Raw genomic sequence first — 19610 nt, 5'->3', positions numbered from 1 at the left:
CCCTTTTCAAAGGCTTTACTGCAACTAACCAAACATGTCAAAAGCGACTTGCCCGGACTCTGGGGAGCCCGGGCGGGAGAGCAGAGAGAACGCGGGCTCAAGGGGCACGCAAACCTAGGGTCTCAGCCCTGCCTTCAGGAGCCAACTGACCTCAGCTGGCCACTCTGCCTCTCCAAGGGTCAGCATCCTCACCTGACAAAAAGGATGACAGGAGCTGTCACTACGGGGTTCGCAGTGCAAGATTTCCGGGCACGTGGCAGACGCTCAGAGATGGGGGCTGGTATTTTTCAGTTCGGGAGATGGACTTTGGGAAGGAAAACGTTCTGAATGTTTCCACGCGCCCCCGTGGTCACTGTGTTCTGAGAATGGAATGCTGGCCAACAATGTGGGATGTCAGGCTGCACACGAGCCTCGGGATTAAACATAGGGACCTCGGGAAAGAGTTAGCGATCTGCCTTGGGGCCTTCATTCGCGTCCCAGGCCAGCTGTCCTCTGTAAGCTCTGAGGGTCATAATGTCAGGGCTTGTGCCCCATGCTACAGATCCCTGTTCACACGTCGACTCCCACCATGTGGCCCCGCGAGGATTTGGGGTGTGGGGAGTCAGCAATTACGCTGTGGACAAATAATGCACCTGGTCTCTGATCTGGGAACCCAATATGTTGTTTCAGGATGAATAAGTATGGATTAAGCACAAAATGGGTTAAGAATCTGCCATACACAATGAGAAAGAATGAAATCTGGCCATTTGTAGCCACGTGGATGGAACTTGAGGGTGTTATGCTGAGTGAAATAAGTCAGGCAGAGAAGGACAGATACCATATGTTTTCACTCAATATGTGGAATGGGAGAAATTTAACAGAGGACCATGGGGGAGGGGAAGGGGAAAAAATAGTTGGGGAGAGGGAGGGAGGGAGGCAAACCATGAGAGACTCTTGAATGCTGAGAGCAAGCTGAGGGTTGATGGGGGGGAGGGGAAGGGGGGGGATGGGCATGGAGGAGGGCACTTGTGGGGATGAGCACTGGGTGTTATATGAAAACCGACTTGACAATAAACTATAAAAGAAAAAAAAAATCTGCCATACAGCTTTCCAATCCAGGTCTATGCCTAAATATCTACGGATGTTTTCACCTAAATAAGAAACGAATACAGAAATAAGCCCTTCACAGCGATCTGTCCAGTGGATAGTTCTAGAGGCCTGTGCTGGTCACCACGATACACAGCAAACAAGGAGCCAGGGTACTGCCCTCCCCAACGTTTACATTCTAGCGAGGGATACAGTGCTCAGATAAGTGACCACCGTGGAGAAATCGCATGCACGATGAAGAAAATAACAAGTGATGACGGGGGCCTGCTGATGTGACTGGGTCTGGGACGGCCTCTGGGGAGGTCACACGTGGCAGATACCCGAACGGGGAGTTCAGCTGCATGAGGACCCGGCGGGTATGTTCTAGGCGGAGGGGATGGCAAGGGCCCTGGGCCCTCAGGCTGGAATGATCTGGACACATCCAAGGGTGAGAGAAAGGGCCCATGTGGCTGGAGCCGAGTGGTCCGTGGGAAGTGAGAGCAGACAGGCCTGGCCCGGTCCAAGGGTCATAATGGCGAAGGGGATCTGGGCCACCTTGGGAATAATCACGTGCTGGCCTTCAGTGCACCTTTAGTGAATGAACACATGGGAGTTAATCTCAGGATCCTGCACTTTGCCACATTTGCACAGGGAGCGCACGTTTTGTGGTGCCAGCCAGTGGAGTCCCCATTTGGGGTCTCCATGTCCCAAGGATGGGGCTAGTCAAAAGTACGATCTTCTAAGGGGTCACTGCAGGCTCCGAAAAGCCAAAATGGACCCCGAGTAAAGTCGGCAAAGAGCTGGGGCTGAGGGACCCTGAGTCAGAATCACCAGCTAACAGCTCCAGGTTTTTAAACCTCTAGAAAGGAGACCTCTTTTGCTGAGCCCCCAAGCTCGGAGCCCTTCGGGTCCAGCAGGGCCCTGTCAGAGTCCGGCCGTGGTAAGTGGGGGGCTTTGCTTCCCTCTCCTAGTCCCCATTCTGCCCCAACTGCTGAGACGCTCTGAGCTTCTGTCTCTTCTGCCAACTGGGAGGGCGGGTGGGCTGCGCTCAGAGTGGGGCTGGGCGGCTACAGAAGGATTTTCGATTCGGCTGCCTTTTCTTTTTTATGTTTATTTATTTTTGAGAGAGAGAGACAGAGTGTGAGCAGGGGAGGGTCAGAGAGAGAGGGAGACACAGAATCCAAAGCAGGCTCCGGGCTCTGAGCCGTCAGCACAGAGCCTGACGTGGGGCTTGAAGTCACAGACCCACGAGATCATGATCTGCGCCGAAGTTGTTCGGCTCTTCAACTGACTGAGCCATCCCCCGAGCGCCCCTAGGTGCCTTTTTAAAAATATTTATTTTGAGAGAGAGAGAGCAGGGGAGGAGCAAAGAGAGTGGGAGACAGAGGATCCCAAGCAGGCTCTACATGAGAGCAGAGAGCCTGATGTGGGGCTCGAACTCATGAACCGTGGGATCATGACCTGAGCTGAGCTGAAGGCAGATGCTTTGACTGACTGAGCCACCCAGGTGCCCCTACACAGCTGCTTTTGTAAGCATTCCTTAGAATAAAACCCAGAAAACTCCTGGGTTACGTGTGAGCTGAGAGCCCAGTGGTCCAGTGGACTCTGCCTGGCTGCAATGGGACCTCCCTGAACCTCTGTGTCCTCCTCTCAGGCACCTGCCTCGCTGGATGTTGTGGGGCCGGCAGATGGCTCATTAAAGATGCCAGACCCACTAGCGGTCTCCTGAGGGGCCGTGTGGGTATATTTTTAGTCCCTTCCCAGAGTTTATCCAGGCTCCCGTCAGATGGCTATGATGAAGCCATTGGCAAGAATATGTGGCCCTTAAAATTCAAACTTTTCAGATAAATTTCCCCTGAGCTTAAACAGGAGTTGAGGAGGGTGCTGTAGGGTTGAAATGGGCTTGCCCGTGGAGAAGGAGATCCAGTAGGTAATGAGCTTGCTGGCCAGTGATACCCGGGGCGCATTAAGGCCTTGGCCGCTGGGGTTGAGGGCTGGACTGGGCCAACTTTGCTGCCTGGTTTCTCCAACAGCCAGGCCCTGTCGGCAAGCGAGCTGTGTTCCACGGAGGACGGAGCTGCTGACCTGCAGCCTTATCGGGCCAACGGGGGGCTGCTCCTGAGGCTCAGAGCCCTGGGGACTCAGGGGGAAGGCCCTGCAAGGTCATCCCCTTGACCTCTCTCATTTCAAAGTTTAAAAACTCAGGCCCCAAAGGGTTGTGGCTTAAGTGACCACCGCTGGAGCGAAACTTGGCTCCAGGGAAGAATGGAAGACCCAGTGGACACAAGGAGACTCTTCTGGGGTGGGGTGGGGGGGGGGTTGCAAAGATTTCTAGAGAGAATGTCTCAATTTGCATTAGAAGTTAAAATGTAGGGGCATCTGTATGGCTCAAGCAGTTGAGCATCTGACTCTTGATTTTGGCTCAGGTTACAATCCCAAGGTTTTGGGATTAAGCCCTGAGGTGGGCTCTGTACTGAGCGTGGAGCCTGCTTGAGATTTTCTTTCTCTCTCTCCCTCCCCGCTCTGTGCTCGCTCACTCACTCTCTCTCTCTCTCAAATCCTTTAAAAAAAAAAAAGTTAGGGGCGCCTGGGTGGCTTAGTCGTTTAAGTGTCCGACTGTCGCTTAGGTCATGATCTCGCGGTTCGTGGGTTCGAGCCCCGCATCGGGCTCTGTGCTGACTGCAAGCTCAGAGCCTGGAGCCTGTTTCAGTCTGTGACTCCCTCTCTCTCTGACTCTCTCCTGCTCACACTGTCTCTCTCTCTCTCTCCTAGAAATAAATAAAACATTAAAAAAAATTAAAAAAAAAAAAGTTAAAATGTACATGCCTTTCAACCCAGCGATCCCATTTACAAGAACTCACACTTAAACTATAATAGCACAGGCAGGAAAAGACATGCGCCCAAAGGTGTCCGTCTCAGCGTTATTTTCAGTGGTGACAATCAGAAGCAATCTCAGCAGAAGGCAAGCCACATAAAGGACGGTATGTCCGTGCGGTGGGGTATTATGCCACTTTCAAAAAGCCATTTATGTTCATACTAACTTGGAAAGCGGACTCTGGCAGCCTATCAGGGGGAAAGCAAGTCAACAAACGGCTTGTATGATGCAATCTAATTTAAATATATATACACCACGTGTGCACACAGCAAACACACCAGATATATATATAGACCACGTATACACACAGCACACACAAACTCCACACGTGCACACACAGCAAACACACCCAGATATATATATAGACCACGTATACACACAGCACACACAAACTCCACACGTGTGCACACAGCAAACACACCAGATATATATATAGACCACGTATACACACAGCACACACACTCCACACGTGCACACACACACGACATAGTGGAGGGCTCCTCTTATGCCCCATGAATTAGACCCAATCCCTCCCAGAGCTCAGGACCTTGGAATCGAGCGTCAGGGACACAGAGTGGTGTCCCGGCTGGAAAGGCACAAAGACATGGGAGACGCAGGAAGTTGGGGGAAGGGGCTCCAAGGAGAAGGCACACACTTCTGGGAAGAAGGTGAGCCGTGCTCCAATCCTGACTTTGGGCCTAAACCAAAACCAAAATTCTCTTCAGGAGTCAGGGAAACAGACCCTCAAATTAGCCTTTCTCCTCCTCTGCGGCTTCGAACCGATAATTATTGGTGCACGTTTGTTGCCTGGGTCCCCACCTTCCCCCACCCCTCGAAAAGCAGAAACCCCGGCCAAGTCAGGCACTGTGCCTGGCACGTGGTAGGCACCTCATAAACACACATTCATTTTGAGTGAATAAGTGAACGAATGATGAACGAATGGAGAGTAAACACCCCTATTTCCAACACCGGAAGGCTCTTTGCTTCCTTGCGTGTTTGTGGCAGGGCTCAGGGTCGTCCCTCTGGGCACCGAACCAGGGAGCCAGGGCCCGAGGCTACGGAAGGCCACCGCGGGCTCGCTCGCCGGCTCCCTTTGGGCCACACCATGCCCCCCACCGCAGAGTGAGAAGCCACGAGAAGGCGTGCTGATGTCTGTGCTGGGCTTCAAAATAAAATCCTGTTGCAGGGAGGTGGTGGGGGGGGGAGTCTTTGGGTGGTTCAGGCACAACAAGGTGGCATGAGCTCGCGTGGGTTCACGGCACTGGGGTGCGTCCCCGCAGCTTCGTTCTTTTCTTCTCTACTTTTTATGTATGTTTAAGGCTTCCGCTGAAACCTCAGGTTTTGTTTAAAGGAAATTATTTAAATTCCTTCAGGAGGCTGAAGAGGCCATCGGGAGAGGCTGCTGGAAAGGGAAAAATCTCCCCGGAAGGCCATACTTGACCCCATTAGTGGCTCTAACTTGTGGGGGGCAGGGGGGCAGGATGGAGCCCCCCCCCACTGCACCTGCTCCCTAGAGGCTCCGCCCAGAAGCAGGGCAGCAGGCTCGGTGCCCGGATCTGCCCTCCTCGGGGAATCTGGGAAGGTTGCTGGGACCCCCCTCAGCCTCTGCCCCTCACTGGGGGCGGAGGAACTTTCGGGGGGCTGCAAGGTCCTCTCCCAGCACCGCCAGATCTACATAGCACAGAAGGTCTCCTCTGCAGAGATGGCGTGCTCCCCCAGAGGGGGCCGGAAACCCGAAACAAAACAGCCGCCCCTGGGCCTCTGGAGGCTGCCTCCCTGCAGCTGGGCAGCGTGGGGGGGAGGGGAGGGGAGGGGTGAAGTCCACAGACCCCGCCTCCAGTGCCTTTCCCCAGGCCCACCCCTGTGGGCTTCTACCCAGGGATCCAGGCACTTTTGTTTCTCTGCAGCCTTTTTTTTTTTTTCCTGAAGGCTATCGACGCATTTCCCCAGCCCCACACGGTCTGACCAGCCAGTTCAGCAAAAACGCAGCTTTCCAGAACAGACCTGGCTGGCTGTGTTCTGCTGAAAGTTTAAAGTCTCCTTGATAATGCTGTCCATTTACCCTTTTTCCTCCTCTCAGATAGAGATTTTCAGCGCTGGCTAAAGTCTTTCTCCATTGAGTCAGGTGCCTCGGGCTTGATTCCTGGGCTTGACAGTTAACATCTTACCCTGTGCGTAAGCTACTGCCGAGGGCTACCTCTCCGCAATGTCCTGTCAACCCTAAATTTAGCAAAGTGCAAGATGTGAATATCCCGTTATTTCATAAGGGCCACACCACATGCTTTCAGGGTGGTTGTTTTTTCTCTTTTCCTGAAGATCTTCCATAAAAGACGGCAGTTCTCACATTGACCTCGAGGTTATTAAAATCTCAATCCGTTTATTCCCTGCCGGCTAGGTTTGCTTGGCTCAGGGGTTGATGGGGCGCCGTGGTCACGGGTGAGAGGCTCTGAGTCCCCTTAGGGGTCCGACCTGGTCCCCCACTGCTCTACCCAGGACACCGGGCTCACCCTCTGTCTTGAAGGGAAGGCTAAGTCCCATTAAAATTCCAGTCCTAGTCAAGCTCCCTCTTGCACATTATTTCCGACAGGAGAAAGTAGCAAATGAGCGAGGCCCCTTAAGATGCGGGCACGGACTCTTCTTCCCTGGCCACAGGTCTGACGCCTGTCACCCTCAGTCACCCAGCTCAGAGAGCTGCTGAGTGGGAGTCGGGGAGGACCTGGGGAGGGTGCCTGGGCTTTCCGATGGAGCCTGGCGCCCAGGGGCAGAAGGGACTGGCTCCAGGCCCAGCGCGGGCCTGCTGCGCCACACTGCCGCCTGCTGTCCGGTCCTTGCGTTTCCGCTCCCGCTGGCCAGTAGGGACCCTGCCCTGGGATCGGCGGGCCGGGCCGGGGTGGCACGGGGAGGCTAGGGCTGCAGAGGCTGGCCTGACAAGGCTCGGGCAAAAAAAATGGAACAAAGGAAGTCACTCCCCCAGTCAGTGTTTATAAGGTAATGAAGACCAAGATTGATGGATGTGCCCCTAACAAGCTTCGCCCCCCTCCCCGCCAGGGCAAATCAGAAAGTCGCCTGGGTGGCTCAGTGGTCAAGCGTCCGACTCTTGATCTCGGCTCGGGTCATGATCTCACGGTTCGTGTTTGAGCCCTGCGTTGGGCTCTGCGCCGACAGAGCAGAGGCTGCTTGGGGTCCTGTCTCCTTCCCTCTTTCTCTCTGCCCCTCCCCTGCTCAAGCTCTCTCTCTCTCTCTCTCTCTCTCTCTCTCTCTCTCTGCCCCTCCCCATTTTCTCTCTCTCTCCCTCCCCGAAAAATAAATAAACACACAAGAAAAGAAAGAGCGAAGTACCTCATCACTCACCCTACACACTACAGGCACACACCCCACCCCCACACTCAGCCCACTTCTGTATGCCACACACACCCCTGCACGCAACCTACATACGAACACCTACATAGATACACTCTGCACACACTCCTACCCATGCACTCTCCTATAACAGCCCTACTCACCCACCACACACCCCTGCAACACACCTCACCCCCACGACACCAACAACACATTTACACACACCAACACTGCCCACACCTCTACACTACACACCCACCTACAGCACCCCCACCCCTACATATATACACACATGAAACACCCACTTCTCACACACCCACCCATACAACACGTACCGTCTGTACCCCGCACCCACCTACACAGTCCACCACACGCCACCCACCCCTCGCCTCCACACACCCTACAGCTACCCTGCAGCTTCTCCCCTTCCCCAAGCCCCTCCCCTGAAATGAAGCGAAGGGGACATCTGGCTATCTGTCAGCATTCGAGGAAGACCCCGCGTGCGCCCCTCTTCTCCCTTCCCACAGCCCAACGCCGCCCCAGGGGCCGCTAGCTGCTGATGAAGGCCAGAGGGAGAGTCCTGGAGAGGAAGGTGAGGCTTGAAAGAAACGGGCTCCTGCCCCAGGACAGAACTATCACTGTAGTTCAGCAGAAGCTAAACTACCGTTTCTGGGAGACTCTTGCCCCCTGGATGGTCCTGATTCCTGGCGGCTGAGACCCCCGCAGGCAGGAATCTGGGGCGGGACCTGGGGCACCAACGAAGCCAGAACCTGGGGTCAGGTGTTTCCACTCCTGAGGCTGTTTGTTTATTACTTACTGCCACCTGCTGGCCAGTCATGGAAGGTGCGCCCCAAGTGAGCCCTTGAAATGATGGAGAGGACATTTCTGAATCGGCTGCTGCAGATAATGAGGAGAAACCCGCAATTCTTCTGCAGGAAGCAGCCCCACCGGCTAATTTGCCTCCTCTGTAAAACTCAGGTCACTTACTCCAGACACGCTCCTGTCCGGGTGGGTGTGGGCTTCCCGGGCACAGGATGGAACAGACACCCAAGACTTCCTTAGGTTCCAACTCTATACGCTAACATCTACATTACTTAACAACAGCATTGGAAATTGCTTGGCAGACAGTGATGCCAGGAAATAACAATTTTTTAATATTGGACTTTTTTTTTTCAAGTCCAGAAAAGTACATTAGCCCCGGGGCTCTTGCCAATTAGGAGGATATCCCGCACCGCTCCTCCCTCGTAGGGCGGCTGCCCCTTTCTATCACATTCTATCAGCCCAGCTCTGCCTGTCTACTTGGGCAAAGAGCAAAGACAGGACGGGGTGCCCACCGCCCACGGGTGCGTCACAGCTGAGGGGCACGGCCTCCCACACTCAGTTTGTCTGCCGAAGTTTTAGACGAGAAAAAAAAATCTGTTAAAAATAGACATTCTTCCATAAATAAATGCTGCTTCCACCCAGCAGATGAATGGGACTTTTAGTAAAAACGCTCACCTGGACTCACTGTGTGTAACGATTTGCTAGTTCACCATTCTTAGCGTAACTCACGCCCTTACGTCTTTCAGGGGAAAACGCAGGTGCCCCGGGAAACTGAGGACAGGCAGCCAGTCCATACGTGGAAGTGACGGTTTTAAAGTGCAACGCACTGGGGCGCCTGGGGGGCTCAGTCGGTTGAGCGTCCAACTTCGGCTCAGGTCATGATCTCACTGCTCATGGGTTCAAGCCCCCCATGGGGCTCTGTGCTGACAGCTCGGAGCCTGGAGCCTGCTTCGGATTCTGTGTCTCCCTCCCTCTCTCTCTGACCTTCCCTCCCTCACACTCTGTGTCTCTCTCAAAAATAAATAAACATTAAAAAAAATTTTAATAAATAAAGTGCAACGTGCTAACATCGCTGTACCCTGCAGATGAAGGCACTTAAGGGACACACTTTTCCTTCCACTGTAATGGAGCCGGGGCTCAGAACCCACTACTGCCCCCACATCTCAACGGCGGCGAGAACACCGTTACCCACGTGATCCGTGACAGCAAAATGGGCAGCTACGGGGACACCGGGAAACACCTTTCCTTAAGAAGCCCCCATGCTCTAGTGCTCACTGTGAGCTCTGTGCTCTTCTAAGCTCGTATTTGTTCGAATGCAAGTACTAGTTCACATAACCTTCACAACAGCCCCATTTCATGGATTAGGAAACTGAAGCACAGAGAGAGGAAGTCACTTGCCCAAGGCCACTCAGCTAATAGCTAACGGAGCCCAGATTTTAGCCCAGGCAGTCTGGCTCTGGGGGCCCCCTTGCTCCATACCTGTACTCCCTACCTGCCTTTCAGGGGGAGGGGACAGCATGCATTCTGCCCTCCATGCTGCAACGTGCCCTTGGGTGAGTCCCTTTCCCTCCCAACTCAGGTTTCTTCCTCTTTCAAGGAGAATTGGACTCTCAAGTCTCTGAGCTATCTGCAAGCCCCCCACGTGGCGCGTGAAGTCATTCCTCTGCCCCAGTCCTGAGCATCTAGGAGGCTGTCCATCTGCCACACGGAGTCCCAGGACGCAGCCAAAGCCGACAAACAGAAACGTGCAATTCAAGCCTCCCTTCGTGTGGTAGGTGAGGGGTGACCCCTCCTCCCATTGAGGGGTGGGAGTCTAATGCTCTCCTCGTGAACCTGGGCTGGTCTTACTGACCAGCCTGATGAACAGAGCCAGGTGGAAGCCTGATCTGAGACCTCTGAGTCTGGATCATAAGAAGCCCGGTAGCCTATCCCACCCTCCGCCCCCCCCTTGGCATCTCCGGAGTGCTGGTTCTAGGGGAAGCTGGTCACCACATAAGAGGGCCGACCAGCCCCAGGGGGTCCCAGGCTCCAGGCAGGGGATGGAGGGCTCCGTCTGGAACATACCAGCCCCCGCCGACGCAGGGAAAAGAGCCAAGGAACCAAGCTGACTCCAGAGCTGAGAACCAGACGCAGGGCTTGGGTGAGCCGGCCTGGCGAGCTCCAGCCACCCAAGCCATGCCGGCTGGGGTCCGAGTGAGCGCGGAGCGGAGTCCAACCCTCCCTGTCCCAAAACCCTCATCCACAAAGTCAAAAGCACAATGAAATCGTCATCATGTTACGCCACTAAAGCGTCAGGCAGCTGCAACAGGTAAGTGCGGCACCAAAAGCGTGGCCTTCGCCAGTTCCGGGTCGCCATGGGGACCAGCCCCGGAGCAGCACCCCAAGAAAAGAACATCAAACACCCGCATGTGAAACACACACGTGTACCCCACGGACGCTGCCCCTCCTCCTCTTGCTTCTAGTAGGGAGGGCGACGATGCCAACGGCAACCGCTGCTGACGCTGATGTTAATTAGCTATCACGACGGCCTGTGGCGTCAGGAGCACGGTGCTAAGCATTTTAGAGACGCAGTTTCATTCTGTACACGTCACAGCCCAGTGGCTTCAACACTGGCCGGCTCGCCCTGCAGATGAGGACACTGCGGCTCTGGGTGGCTTGCCCACGGTCGCACAGCCGGGACGCAGCAGAGTCTGAACCGGAGTCACGCGGTGGGAGTCCAAAGTCCGGTCCTAGAGCCGCTCCCCTGACTGCCCCGGAGTGACCGCTGCTGCTCCCTCGCCGGAAACCGCTCAGGCCGCCTGCTGCCTTCTGTCACCTGCTCCCCCTTGTCCCTCTAGACGAACGGGGGTCTCTCCTAAAGGGAATTTCAGGCAGAGAAGCTTCTGGGCCCCAGAGGCCGTGGGGCGGGGCCTGCCTGGTATTGCCCCACTATGCCGTGCCGGACCAATTGCTGTGTGCCCCCTCATTCACTCGTTCACTCATTCCTTCATCCACCCACTCATTCATTCATAGACGTGAGCTCCCACCGTGAGCCAGGCTGGTGCTGGTGACTGAGGGGCGCCGGGCAGACAGAGCCTGAGCAAAAACATGCAGCGTGAGGTGCTGGGAAGGCAGACACTGGGAGAGGGGGAAGGCCCTTACTACCCCCCCAGCTCCCTCCCCCCACCCCCTGCCGAAAGTAAAAGGCAGGGCCGTGAGATCAGATCTCTGCTGGCAGCCGAGATCAAAGGGGGTAAATCAGATGTGTGCAGTCAAGGTCTGAGGTGGCAGGTGAGGAGAAAGGGGTCTCTCACTTCCCCTGCCACCTCCCCTGGACCCCCCACTCATCCATCGTCTCTCACCCCCGCCCCTCTGCCCCCACCCCACCCACCCCTGCCTACCCCGAGCCAGCTTCCCGCCCCCTGCCCCTCTGCCCTCTCCCCAGCAGAGCAGGTAGACAGGGGTGGGGCCGGAGCAGTGGGCCTGGCGCATCCCTCATCTATCACGGCGGTGCCAAGCTCCCCACGGGGACGCCTCAGCCCACCTTCTGGCTGACGTGACAAACCCCAGCAAGCGTCCTGCTTCAGGGATGCGGAAACAGTCCAGAGTGGGGGACCCACAGAAGGTCACTAGAAGCAGCCGCCTCCCCCCACTACGGACACCTCAGGCCCCACTCGGCCCGAGGAGAAAGAAGCTGGTGGCAGCTCCCCATTGAGGACAGCCCGAGGGGGAAAGGGGCTTCGAGCTGCACCCGCCTCGGGGGTGTGAGCGGCCGCCCGGACGGCTATACCGGGAGGTCTCCTGGCTGGAGAAGCCTGGGGCCTCGGGGTCTGGCCTGTCGCAGACGATTTCACAGCTGAGTGGGTTGGAAGCCACCGGGGCTGCCCGTGGAGGGGAAACGCTTCCAGAAGCTCTAGTCAGAGTGAGAAGGGCACCGTGCACTTCTGGGCTCACCGCAGACTTCGCAGACATCGTCTGGGTTTTGTTTCACTTCGTTTTGTCATCAGGCTGCCCGGCACATACCCGCACTGGCTGGGAGACACCTGCGGCCGCCCCACTCGGTGACACAGCGGGGGGCACTCGATGAGCCCCGCTCCTGGCAGGGGGAGAGGTTTCGCCGAACGGGTGCACGGGTGTGTCCCCCACTGCGCTGGCCATCGAACCAAAAGCTTTTCGACCTTTGGGTGACAAGCCTTGTGAGGCCGTCCTGGCCAGGCATCAGTTTAGTGACGTAGAGCGCCAATGCACACGTCTGAGATGAAAATCAAGTTTAAAAACAACAACAGCAGAGAGCTGGACCCTCTCGGGGCACGAACCTGTTGATAAATGGGGGGTGCCGGCCGCCTTTTCTAGAACCGTCCTCACTGACGGGCCCCCTGGCCTCGGATGCCGCTGCCACTTTGAGACCAGCTGTTCTGCTGAGCTCTCTTGGCCTCGGCTCAGTCCAGGCTGAGAAAGGCTCCTACCTACTTTCCATACGGAAACCTTTGTAGGGGTCCCAGCGGAAAAGCCCAAAGTTTGACTTGAAAAAAGGAGCTACTTCAAAAGCATTGTCAGACCGAGGTGAGGGCTCCTTTAAAATGCATAAATGAGAGGGGGTGTCCATTAATCACCCCATCGGCAGCCTGCAAGGCGGGAGCCCTGGGTGGGGGTGCGGGAGGGCCGTGCGGGGACACATCCGGGGGAGGTGAAGCGAATAAAACACACGCTGAAGAAGGGAGTAAATTAATGTGTTTATTACTTACCGCCCGGACTGCGTGCATGCGCGCGTGGGCGTGTGTGTGTGTGTGTGTGTGTGTGCGCGCGCGCGTGTGTGTGTAGAGAAATGAAAGAAAAATGTAGAGTGTTTTTTTCAATAATAAAAAGGGAGTTGCACTGCGGGGCCCCTAAAGCTTGTGAAAAATTAAACTCGACGGATTCAAACTGTCCTATTTCCACTTCAAAAGAGATGAGGCGCTGAGCTCTTCCTAACTTGTCTTCAAACGCCCAGCACCCTAGAAAGTTTCTTTAAAAAAATAAAGGCTCCTGTTCCCCCGAGCGCCATGCCGGTTACTGTGCCCACCGTCTCTTCCTCTTCTAATTATACCCCTGTGAGTCTATTAATCAACTGGTAAATTATTTAGAGAGCCGCGCGCTGCCTCGCACTCGTACAAACACGCCGCGTGCAAAGCCCTCCTCGCAGCCGGGCCGAGGTCCCTCGGGCCTCCCCTCCGCACCGAGGCGGGCGTGCATCCCGCCCCGGCTCCGCCGAGCAACAACAAGCAACCCGGGCCCGCTTACCTCCTCAGACGGGAAGGTTTACTTGGTCTTTCAACTCGGCGAGTCCTTGCAAGTTTTTTAACAAAAGGGAAAAGCTGGTCTATTGTCGAGCCTTTCGTGTGCATTTAGTGATAAGAATATTAATTCCCCCCTAAAAGGGGGTGGCGGTTCGGTGGGAGCTCTGATCCGCAGGGGCCCCCCCGGAGGAGGCGGACCTGCAGAAGGCTCGTGCAAACACTCGCGCACCCGCCGGTTTGGCGCTGGTTGGGCTCGTGCGTGCGTGTGTGTGTGTGTGTGTGTGTGTGTGCGCGTGTGCGTGCACGCGTTTGCGTGGCGAGGTCTCGCCTCCAGAAGGGGTGCAGATGAGCCTCGAGTCGCCCCCAAACCTCCTGACTCTGCCAGGATTCCGTAAGGCCGGGAGGGACCTTCTCCGGACGGCGACATTCAGGGCACGGGAGGGCGGTGGGCGGGGGCAGAGGGCACACTCGGTGATGACCTGACCTCCACGTCCCCTTTCCTGCGCATCAGGACGGGCGCTCTGGGGGGAACGTTGTTACACCAATTATATGGCTGGCTGTCTTCTCATCCGGAAGTCAGTGTACGTCTGGCGTGGGATCAAGGGACCTGGGCCTTCCGATAGCTGAGCTGCTTTAGCTGCTGGAGGCGCCGCGGCGTGGGGCAGTGACAGGGAGTTAGGGGCCCATTGGAATTTGGCCACCAGGCCTGCTGGCAGGTTCTGGAAGGCGCAGTTGTCCGTGCCCTCCTTTAAGAGACTAGAGGCTGCCTCCATTGCCCCGGCTGGGGACGTGCCCTCGCCAGCAGTCCCCTGACCTGACAGTCCCAACATGTCCCCAGGGCAGTGCGGTTGGATCGAGGCAAACGGCTCACACACTTAGAGCAAAGACTTAAGGCAACAAGAACAAGATACGCCCTTGGCTGTTTGTAATGCCTTCCCTGGGTAGCTGTTCTCCAGAGAAAGCCCAAGCGACGTTCAAGAAAGGAAACAATTACCAGAACCGGGTAGAAGGCGACCCTTCTGAACCAGAGACGGTGCCGTAGTGCTAATTAGACCCAGCGATCAGCAATGGGGCTGGATCCACCACCGACAGCCTGTGGGCCGTAAGTTCGGGCTCAGTTACCTGAGGGAGGGGATACAAAGAGAGCCGAGCAGACTTCTTTCTGAGGCCAAGAGTTGAGGCCGGGGAGGAAGGTTGGCTCTCGCGTTAAGGGAAAACTGGAGAACCAGACCACCCAGACATTCCGATGGGCAAAGGCAGAATTAGTGCCTCCCTGGAGACGCTCTGGGCTCAGAATTATGAAGCCCCGCCTTCCAGAAGACCCTTTGGTGGGCATGGAGCCGCAGGGAAAGGGGCTGAGCACCTCATGGGAGGTGGCGACCGCTGCGAGCCACCGACGGTCCAGGCGGAGCTGAGACGCAGTAGCTCCTGGCCTGGCTTCGGGGACAGAAGGACGTAGGCACGTGCTGGCATCGACCGCGCTGCCCACGGAACCCACCCGCGCCGACCATCTAATTTTAAGCGGTTTATAAACAGCTGAGAACGGATTCCCCCTCCCGGAATAGTTTTCACTTGTTTCGTCCCCGCGTCCAAGGGACAGGAGCTTGCCGGCAGCTAAGCCTGCGTGATTGAAGGCCCAACCGCGTGCCCGTTGCCTGGGACGGAGGTGCCTGCGTTAGGAGCCCAGACCCTGGGGGACACACGTGTTCTGTCGGCTGCAGCTGGAGTCGGAGTGAGTTTAGGAGGTCAGGGGCCCGGACAGCGAAGCAGCAGCCCCCCAGCCCTCCGTCCGCGGCGCGGTCGCCTAGAGCCTAGGATCAAGAGATTTCGGCCAGGCTCTGATAGGCCCCTGGGGTCCTCTGCCCAGTAAATGTGGAAACATGGGGAAAACAACACTTATTAATTTTGCGGCTGATTCAAGAGGAGGAGGTGTTGGCAGCACCTGTGAGGACAAAGGAGCACACGACCGAGTCTGCAGAGGTCACGTCTGGGACGTCGCATCATGAGGCCCCGCGGGGCGGAAGGGGGGCGGTTGAGGAAGCGGCTCCAGGGGGGAAGGTGGAAGGTGACATCTGGATCCACTCAGCTGCGCTGGCGACGGTGGTGACGGTGACCGCGAGGGTGGCCGAGAAGCGCCACAATCACACAGCTGCCTGTCTCAGGGCCTTGGAGCGCCAAGGTGAGCGGGGAGAGGGCGAGAGGCTGCGACGGCGGGGGGTCCCGGCCAGAGACGGGAGGGCGGGGTGGTGGCAGGAGCACAGGGCCCCCAGTGCCAGGCGGTGTGGTGCCCGGAGGGGCACTGCCTGGTGTGCGGGGCGGCGGGTGGCTTTCCACGGCGGGGCGGCTGCGTGGTGGGATTGCTCTGCCGGTGACATCTGCTGGTGACATCTGCCGGTGACATCTGCCAGCTGTGCCCCGGGGTGATGAGGCCTCTGAGCCCTCGCAGGAGTCCCCGCCCCGCTGGCTGAGCTGGCTGAACCCTCTGGATGTCACACGTGAGAACACGCGGCGGAGTGGCCGGGTGCTCTCCGTTGCCAGAACTCTGCCGACAGGTCGCAAGTGTTGGGGGACACGCCTCGCTGCTCCCAGTCTGGAGGGGACACCTCCGGAGCCCGGGGCAGCACCTGGGGGAGGAATCCCGCTCCCTCCCGGAGCCCCTGCCCCGCGCCTCACTCTTCCCCAGGGAGGAGACGCATTCGTTGGACCGGCTCCACCCCTCCAGCTGGCCAGCCCTCGTCCCCCTGTGCCGCCCCCTCCCGCCTGCACTCAGTCCGCCAGTCGCCCCTTCCCACCACCAGGGCTGGGCCATTTCTCGGGATGAGGCATCTCCACGGGCTCGTCCCCCCACCTGGACCGGGGAAGCTGTGTCAGGAAGGCCTCACGGCCCTGCCACGTCCTCCACCCGATGCCCCCAGAGAATTCTGGGTCACTCCCCTCCACTGGGCTCAGAAGTCAGCGTGCAGGGGGGTGACCTGCCCCCGAGGCCCAGACGGCCAAGCCTGGACTCGGCCACAGGGTGTCGGCCGCGCTGCCAGCGCGCTGATTGGCAGAGAGGCCAGGCTGTGGTTGGCCAAGTGGAGCCTCCGTGCCCAGCGTGACCTTCCCTTCAAACCCAAGTTCGGTCAGAATCATTTCCACTGTCTTCCTGTTCCAGCCTGTGGCCCCCGCCCCGCTGCTGTGCCAGCCCAGGGGAAGGGGGGCAGCGTGTGGGCATGGCTGTGCCTGCAGCTTCCGCTCGGCCCGTGAGGACACCGGTTGGTGGTGACGAGGGTAAACCCTCTCTGTTATCCCTGTGAGATCGGGGCGGGGCGAGTGAAATGCCAGAATCTGTTCCTTCTGTTAGGGACATGAAGGTGGTGGCTGTCGTGTCTTCAATGCGGCAGTAAGTGCAGAAGCTCAGAGTGGCACGTCCACATCGACGGTGACGGGCAGAGCCTTGAGCGCCGAGGCCACCGGTGCCCCTGGCTTTACAGGGACAGGCGCCCTCAGGCTCCTTGGGGCTCACCAAAACCCCCCGAGACAAACAACAATTCTGCCTCTTGCCCACCAGGGTTTTTTTTCAGTGTTCGGGGAGCGAGGGGTCAGAACGTGCCCCAGGGCTGGCTGCCAGGACCGAGGCAAGGCCTCTGGGAGCCCACGTGGCCGCAAACAGGCTCTCCCGAGAGCCTCTGGAGGAATCGCGGCCCCATCACACCCTGGCGCCTGGACTTGTGACCTCCACAACTGTGGGGTGATAAATGGGTGCTGTTGAAAACCGCTAAGCTTAGAGGCGCCTGGGGGGCTCAGTTGGTTGAGCCTTGACTTCAGCTCAGGTCATGATCTCGCGGTTCATGAGTTTGAGCCCCGCGTTGGGCTCTGTGCTGACAGCTCAAAACAAATAAATAAACTTTAAAAATAAATAAAGTGATATAAATATATTAGCTCCCTACATTCACCCACACACTGGACAAACGTTCTTTACGGTGCTAAGAGCCAGCAGCAGCCACCCCGGTGGATGGGACGTGGCGTGGCTGGAGGGAGACCAAGCTCGAGCGTGCCGGGCCCTCCGGTGGTGCTGCGTGCGCCCCGACTCTCCGACAGCCCGCCTGCCGGGCACTGTGTGCGCACCACGTCCCGTCTCCACGGGACCCCTGTGAGCTGGGACCCCGGTCCCCATCTCACCACTGAGAGGCCTCGGGCTCTGACAAGGGCTGCGGGGCTCCCAGGGGCGGCTTGGGGATCCGAACCAGCGGGAGGCGCCAACGCTCACACCTCCTGGGGCTTCCTGCTTCCACCACATTCGATTCACACCCAGCGGACGGTCGTGGGAACGAACAGACTCGCTTGTTGACCTCCCTCCCTACGCGTATCACTGTGTCCAAAGGGTGTGATCCCTCCTCACCTGAACCTCACCCTGGGGACCGGAGCATCTTCTAAAGGGGGGTCTGGAAGAGCCAGGCAAGACGGAGTCGCGGGGCACCCCCCACCCCCCACTGATGGTCAGGGTCAAGCTGCCTGTGCCCCCCCCCCCCCCCCCCCGTATCTGCTCTGCCCAGAAGGCGTGGGAACGCAGTGAGCACTCTGCCAGGAGGGCGTCCTCATCAACACACACCCTCCCCCAAGGGCAGCTTTCGTTCTAGTTTTCCTCACAAGTACGTGCTCACATCACACTTGGGTGACGGCACCTCGCGCAGGGGAGGAAGATGTGGGAGCGGGGAATGCCCGCTTCGGGGGGGGGGGGCGGGGAGGGGGCGGACGCCAGGTCCCGAGGAGCTCAGATGAGAACTGGCCACGTGGCCTCGCGGATCGTTTTGGGCTCAGGAAATTGAGCCGGAATGATCTCAGAGGTGCCCTTGCTGGGGGCTGACCGAGAATGCTTTCAGATGGTACATCACAGAAGGATCTGGAAGGATGACGTGGCCCAGCCTCCCTCCTCAAAGCCCCCGAGGTCTGGTGGCCAGTGGACCCTTCGATCTGCAAAGCTGCCTGAACCTTCTGGCTTTTGACTTCTGCCTAAATGAGAATATGTACCCGCAGTATTTTTGTGTGGCCACAGCAAGAAGGGCTGTGGGCAGCTCCGTGGCCTCTCGTGGCTCTCGATCTAAAGCATTATCAGTTACGAAAAAGCATCCGTTCTCAAGAAACAGAAACACCCTGAACCTCCAGGAATAACACATCGTGTCCACAAACCACCCCCCCCCCCCCAAAACGGGACGGGGCTGGAAGCCTAGGGCCCGGCCAGCGAGCGAACACAGAGCCTCTGCTGACAGGAGAGCCCAACTCGCATTTCACAGCTGCCTTCCCAAGGCTGAGCCCCCCGGTGCTCATGAGCCTCACAGGGCGCGATGTGCCCCCCCGAGCCCGTAAGGCTGTGGCAGTTGGGGAGAGCATGGCTTACCTGCGATCTCCTTTTGAAAACAGGGCTGGATGAGCTCGCCGAATTTCGACTCATCTGCTACGGCCTCTTTCAACAGTTGCCCACAGTGGACTGGAGGAGAGAGGAACGGAAAGACACCCATGAAATTTTAAACAGAAGGAAGAATGAGGAAAAAAAGAAGCCCTGGTGCTGCCTGCTGGGGGGGAAAGAAAGGTCACTGAAAAAAAATACAAAAGGGTTTTTTTCCCTGAGTGTGGGTGTGTGTCCAAGTGAGAGGAAATATCAAAAAGGATCTGGGGAATAAAGAAGAAGCCAAGGAGGCCGGCTCGGAATGAAAAGGCGTGTGTGTGGCAGAGAATAGAGTGAAAATGGACGGTGCAGGGGCGCCTGGGGGGCTCAGTCTGTTGAGCGTCCAACTTCGGCTCAGGTCATGATCTCGCGGTTCGTGGGTTCGAGCCCCGCGTCGGGCTCTGTGCTGACAGTTCAGAGCCTGGAGCCTGTTTCCGATTCTGTCTCCCTCTCTCTCTGACCCTCCCCTGCTCACGCTCTGTCCCCCCACCCCAGCACCCTCTCTCTCTCTCTCTCAAAATTAAATAAATATATTTTTTAAATTAAAAAAAAAAAAAGAAGGAAGGAAAACTGTCGGTGCAGGGAGCACATTGATGGCACACGGCCACCAGGGGAGCTCCCACCGGGCCTCGGGCAGGCACGGGGTCCTGACTGGGACTCCAGCCGGGGCTGAGGAGTCCTGTCCAGGTGGACAGCGCCTGGATGTGCGTGTCCACACCGCTGTCACGCGGGTGAGGCTCCACGCGGTGGCAGCTGCGTTTACATGAGGGATGGATGCACTCACAGCTAAGGCGGCACGCTGGGGGGCCTGGCCAGCAGCCGCTAACTC

General features: G+C 57.5%; 1 protein-coding gene across 3 annotated transcripts in view; it reads right to left on the bottom strand.

Annotated features, from left to right (window-relative positions):
- Nucleotides 1–19610, bottom strand: part of AK8 (adenylate kinase 8) — a 126863-nt gene that overhangs the window by 53125 nt on the left and 54128 nt on the right. For all 3 annotated transcript variants that reach the window (XM_039229429.1, XM_039229430.1, XM_039229432.1), the window contains exon 10: nt 18734–18823. In XM_039229429.1, the coding sequence (XP_039085360.1) occupies nt 18734–18823 (90 nt within the window). The remainder of the gene's footprint in view (nt 1–18733; nt 18824–19610) is intronic.

Source organism: Hyaena hyaena, unplaced genomic scaffold (assembly GCF_003009895.1).
Source record: "Hyaena hyaena isolate Hyena2069 unplaced genomic scaffold, ASM300989v1 scaffold_38, whole genome shotgun sequence".
Classification (NCBI taxonomy): domain Eukaryota; kingdom Metazoa; phylum Chordata; class Mammalia; order Carnivora; family Hyaenidae; genus Hyaena; species Hyaena hyaena.
The sequence above is the reverse complement of the archived record's forward strand: the minus strand, read 5'-3'. Positions and strand labels throughout refer to the sequence as shown.